Source organism: Notolepis coatsorum, assembly GCF_963971535.1.
Source record: "Notolepis coatsorum genome assembly, contig: SCAFFOLD_4935, whole genome shotgun sequence".
In the NCBI taxonomy this organism is placed as follows: domain Eukaryota; kingdom Metazoa; phylum Chordata; class Actinopteri; order Aulopiformes; family Paralepididae; genus Notolepis; species Notolepis coatsorum.
Genome location: NW_028174096.1, coordinates 3,407 through 9,485, shown reverse-complemented (window position 1 = coordinate 9,485; position 6,079 = coordinate 3,407). Strand labels below are relative to the sequence as shown.

Here is a 6,079-nt window from a genome sequence, read left to right as displayed (position 1 = left end):
AAAGGTGGACTGGGAGCAGGACTGGGAGCAGGACTGGAGCAGGACTGGGAGGAGGACTGGGAGGGGGGGGGACTGGGAGGGGGGGGGACTGGGAGGGGGGGGGGACACTGACCTGCCTCATGTCCTTGTAGTTGTGGTGTCTGAAGTCCAGGTCGTCTGATGCGTTCACCTCGTTCTCACTGTGGTAGCTGCCTGGAAGGGGGGGGGGGGGGGGGGGGGCAGCATGGTAACCATGTTATGATAATGATTTATTGTAATTTTCTTTTTTGTATTTGTATCTTTTTCCCCCTTCTTTTTTTCCGTTTTTCTCCCATCCCAATGTTAGTCGTTATGCCAATTCCCAATCCCCTTCCTGGTCGTTGTGCACTCTACCCCCTACCGTCGGTCTGGGAGGGCGGAGACTATCACATGCTTCCTCCGACACGTGTAGCCAGCCCACCGCTTCTTTTCACCTGGCAGCGCGGACTCTCACTGGGAGAGTGTAACGTGTGGAAGGATCACACTACCTCTCCTAGATCCTTCCCTCGCTGTGCAGGCGCCCCGACCGAACTGTAGGAGTCGCTGTTTACAACGACCAGGACCCACCCTCACCGGGCTTCCCACCCGCTGACTCTGCCAATTGTGTCAGTACGGACGGTCGGCCAACCCGGAAGCACCACAGCTGGATTTGATCCCACTGTCTCTGTGGTGGTAGACCGACGCTTGGTCCGCTGCGCTACCCGGCCGCACCCTATGATAATGATTTCTATTAGATGCGCCTGGTAAGACTATAGCGATGTCACTCATTCACTCACCTTTGAGCCACTCTGCCCCCTAGTGGTGTCTAACAGGCATGACACGTTGTCTAAAAATTTAGTTCAATCCATGCACTTCACATAATATTCAATGAGATTAGATTCAAATGTATATTGTCAACGTGCAGCACGAGTGCAGTACAGTGAAAATAAGTTTGACGTCCAACCAGAGTGACAATGTGACAGTAAAGTGCAACAGTGATGATGAATTAAAAGAAAAACGATGTCCTTGAGCAACAAGACACTTGACCCCTGACTGACCCCGATGAGCAGGTCGGCACCTCCACCGTCGGTGTTGTGAAGTGAACGTGTGAGTGAACGGGTAAAATGTGAGGAACAACATTGTAAAGCGCTTCGGGTAAAAGCACCATTTACCATTTTATGACCCAAGACTGTGTGGTTATTGGTGTTATGGTGACACTCTATGGTTTTCTATGCAGTGTTTCTCAACGTTTTTTTTTTTTTTTTATGTTTTTTTTTTTACTACCTAGCTTTGTCTACCATCACCCCAGACTTTGAGACTCTTGTCAGGAGCAAACAACATCCCCAGTTATCCCATTAGTTTCCTGGGATGTTAAGCTAAGAAGTCTGCTAAGAAGGATATATTATTTATTATTATTATTATTATTATATTTATTATATTATTATTATTATTATTATTATTATTATTATTATTATTATTATTATTATTATTATTATTATTATTATTATTATTATTATTATTATTATTATTATTATTATTATTTTATTTCATTGTGTTTTTAGCCCTAGTTGCACTTTTGTTGCAACCCCAGTTATCCTATTAGTTCCCCCAAACTTACTGTAGGTCTGTTATGTTAAGCTAAGAAGCATAATTATTTATTATTATTATTTTATTTCATTGGGTTTTTAGCCCTAGTTGCACTTTTGTTGCACTTTTTTGTGTTTATTTCATGTTTTTAACAGTGCATGAAAGATTGCGTATTACTGCTTTATTTTTTATAAATCATAGTGGTTAAAAATGTTGGGTCGCGCCTTAATGACTAAGGAAAATGTTGGGTCCCGAGGCTAGACCGGTTGAGAACCCCTGCTCTATGGTACTCACTGGGAAGTTGACACGCCAAGACCTCGGCTCGGAGACACAGGCTCCCGTTCCAGCTCTGGGGCAGTATCCGGATGTAGCGCGCCACCACAGGCCGGTTGAAGTCCACCTTCACCGGGGTGTCGCGGTCCACGTTCCCGTAGAACAGCTGCGGTCCGGAGAGGAAGTATCGTTAGGTTTGTATTAGGGATGGCCTACCGATATTATCGGCCGATATCGGCATTAAAATCTGATATCGGAAAATATCGGTATCGGTTTTTAATTTTTCTTTAATTTTTTTTTTTTTACATTTCTATAACCTTTATTTACTCAGGCAAGCAAGTAAGAACTAATTCTGATTTTCATTTATTGTCAAAAGTATGCATAATGTTGTGTTAATTCCACAACAAGAGATATGTAATGTTAATTACCTGAAATTATAAAAAAAATTGGGGCGGGAAACCCTGCATATATCGGTATCGGTTGATATCGGTTGATATCGGTATCGGAAATTAAGAGTTGGACAATATCGGTATATCGGTATATCGGTATCGGTAAAAAAAGCCAATATCGAGCATCCCTAGTTTGTATACTTGTACTTTTACTCAATTACATTTCAGAGAGAGAAAAAAATACATACTTTTTACTCCTTACATTTAAAATGCAGACCTACAAAGTACAAAGTAGAAATCTCGCAGGTCCAACCATTTTAATTAGTATATTTGTTTCTCTGACCGAACTGACCATTAACGTTATTAATCCTGCGGCCGCGCTTTATTTAAAAACAGCCAATCAAATCCCCATCAATGGAAGATTAACCCGCCCATACCCCATGCTGATTGGTCCTTGTGCAAGACTAGAAAGCGGGAGATCTTTGATTAAACACCTGCTATCGGAAGAATAGACAATCGGAGTGACGAGCTACAGAAGATGGCCACAAACGATAGTATGAGTGATGAAGAGGATGAAACAGAACATTTCATTGCCCCGGAATAAGAAAAAGGTTTTTTTTTACTTTTAACTTTTTAGTACATTTAAAAGTAGAAACTTTTTGACTTTTACTCAAGTGTAACCTCTGTAATTATAATTTTTTTTAATTCATTGTTTTGTATTTCTAATCAAGTCCTCAAAAACAGCATTTTTCTGCCTCAAGATCTCGAGCCGTTTTGAGGCTGGGCTCCTAAACCACTGTGTGGCCTGGTGGCATCTGCCACATTATCATGCAGCTGAGTCTCTCTGACATCACAAATCATCACATTTTCAGATGACTCAGTTCAGTGAGGGTGAATATTGTGAGAGGAGAATTGGAAGAATGCGCCAATATGAGAATTAGAGACATAGATCATATTAATATAAGTCCACATAGCTAGGAAACAATGCTAAACACTGAAAAAGGCCATTTATAAGATAGTTCCCCTTTAAGTATAATTTCTGGGTACTTTTTACACCCCTGACCTTTAGTCACCAGATGTTGCCGCAGAATCGGTACAGTGTTCATCTTGCCTTTTATAAAAACATGCACGGTGGTGTCATCTCTTCACTCACCCACTCGGCGTAGCCGTCGTGATGTGTCATCCAATCGCGGCTGTCGTTACTGAACGCCACAAAGAAGGAGGACACGAAATCCTCACTGGGAGAGAGAGAGAGAGAGAGAGAGAGAGAGAGAGAGAGAGAGAGAGAGAGAGAGAGAGAGAGAGAGAATGAATGAATGAATGAATGAATGAATGAATGAATGAATGAATGAATGAATGAAAACTTTATTTAACAGATTGCAGAATGGGTACAATACAGTACGGCTCAATACATACAATTGTTAAGGGGATGCAGACCAGAAAGACTTATGTGGTATCCTTGACTGTGTATTTCATAACAAAAATGTGTATAAATAGAAAACCATAATGCAAAAAAGCCAGGTGTACCTTTTTAACAGCAGAGTGGATTTACAGTGCTAAGTAAGGAAGTGATACTGGTGTTACAGAAACTTTCATTTCAACAAACCCCCACTCTAAACAAATGTACTCAACTGCTTGGAACAGAAGGAAACAGCCACTCAACCCCCACTCGTGTGACTGAGGCCTGTATGTAAATGTGGCCACACCTAACAGATTACAGGCAGAGAAACAGAGGTCTGGTCACAGACCTAACTTGCTTTTGCTAGAGGTTCATGGAAATGGTCATAAACAAGATCATATTAATTAAAGTGACGTATTAGATAAAAGGTATTTGAATATCATTTAGAATGTCAAACTGGTTATTTAAGTAATAATTCTATTTCACTCTGGTTGTAAAGCTTGCTAGAACCTAAATCTTAGAACTATTAATTCAGTCTAAAAAAACAGGCTTGTGATACTTTATATATGAAATCTGGTATTAAAATATAGACAAACTCCACATTGGGTTAATGCTGAATACATATGTAACTTCTTACATTTAAGATACAAATTAGAATAGGTTTTAGTGTTAAACTGTCCATTCATCAAAAAGCCACATGAAGACCCCCCCGCTGTTGATACTGGAAGAAGACCCCGAGGAGGAAAACAGGGGGGGGGGGGGGGGGGGGCGGACAGCCCCCCCTAGAAGACAAACCTAATTGGACCAAAACGTATTATTAGAATGTGCTAGGATTGGTTGAGATCAGAGTATATAACAGAGAACGCATGTTTAGAGAGACAGGCCAGACCCCCACCAGGGGGTTCTGCGTCTCTCACTACCGCCCATCCAGAGACTACTGTGAGCTGATTGCATGTGAGTAAATCATGGAAACACCATTGTTGTTTAGGTTAGAGTAACATGTATACAGATATCCATCTGTTGACCAGATTTACTCATGTGTAAATGCTCAGTAAGATTCTCTATTTCATTTGATAACCATGACTACTGTTTATGTACATACTAGGTTTGATGTGCAAACCTTATTAAGCCTATGTACAATATGTTTGATGTACTATGAAATAATCCTTGTATGTAAACAACAACCTTCTGAATTCACTCTGAGCCCCGAGGCAAAATAAACGCTTGGAGTTGAACTATAGTTCCTTTTGTCTGGGCTGCACAGTTTATTTCTCTAAAAGTAGAGAAGACCATTATATCATTATGATCCTTCTTCCTTTCCAGATAGCAACCTCATTGTACTGTAAATAACCTGAGTTATGTATAGAATATACGACACTTACGTCTTGTTTACATCAGGGTCCCCCATTTTCATAAAACGTCCGCTATGGACACAAGCCCTTAGTGTTAGGGTTAGGGTTAGGGTCAACAGGACTCACAGTGTGTCAGAGTTCCTTCCCTGGGTGATGAGCCCAGTGAACTCCACCTCTCTGCGAGCGTCCACCTCGAACCAGTGGTTCTTGTCTTCCGGCTCGGCGCACCAGCCCCCTCCGTACACGTCCTCCTCGTTGCTGGACGCCTGGGCGGGAAAAACACGACCTCGCTCTGTAAACGGTGCATTTTATATATAACAGCTTTTATCCAAAGCGCTTTACAATTTTTTTTACCTCACATTCCCCCGTTCACTCTATTCCCTGAACCCTCTGAACCCTATTCTAAAGTCCTTTATACCTCCCCCCCCCCCCTCTCTCTCTCTCTCTCTCTCTCTCTCTCTCTATCCTCTCTCTCTGTCTCTGTCTCTCTCTCTGTCTCTCTCTCTCTCTCTCTCTCTCTCTCTCTCTCTCTCTCTCTCTCTCTCTCTCTCTCTCTCTCTCCTCTCTGTCTCAAGTAGCCAAACTTTCCACTATAAAACCGAACTGAATATTTGGATAGGGATGTGATTGTTGGCTGGTGAAAAAGCTGAGTGGCTACTAGTGACTTTGGAGAACCACTAAGCCACAGTGGCTGCTGGCGAGCCAAAGGGTTAATGGCGAGCCCTGATCAAGATCAAATCAAATCCAACCTGCATGTTGAGGCGCCCCCTCTGGGCAGAGTATCCGTGGTGAGACTGGGACGAGGCCAGCAGCTGGTCGTCCTCCACGCGGTGAGACTCCAGGCCCAGGGGAGGACACTCTGGAGGGGGGGACACAAGCACAGACACACACCCTCTCAAACTGATCTGGAGTCAGCCCCAGGGGAGGACACTCTGGAGGGGGGGGACACAAGCACAGACACACACCCTCTCAAACTGATCTGGAGTCAGCCCCAGGGGAGGACACTCTGGAGGGGGGGACACACAAGCACAGACACACACCCTCTCAAACTGATCTGGAGTCAGCCCCAGGGGAGGACACTC

The 6,079-nt window shown here is 43.1% G+C and overlaps 1 protein-coding gene across 1 annotated transcript; it reads right to left on the bottom strand.

The window, feature by feature from the left end:
* Positions 1 to 112: 112 nt before the first annotated feature.
* LOC311247634 (adipocyte enhancer-binding protein 1-like) lies at positions 113 to 5,856 on the bottom strand (the record flags this gene model as incomplete). Its single annotated transcript, XM_084338654.1, has 5 exons — positions 113 to 192; positions 1,879 to 2,023; positions 3,400 to 3,484; positions 5,124 to 5,263; positions 5,747 to 5,856. Coding segments are annotated over 5 exons (560 nt in total), but the record flags the coding sequence as incomplete, so codon positions are not given.
* Between the last annotated feature and the right edge of the window lie 223 nt (positions 5,857 to 6,079).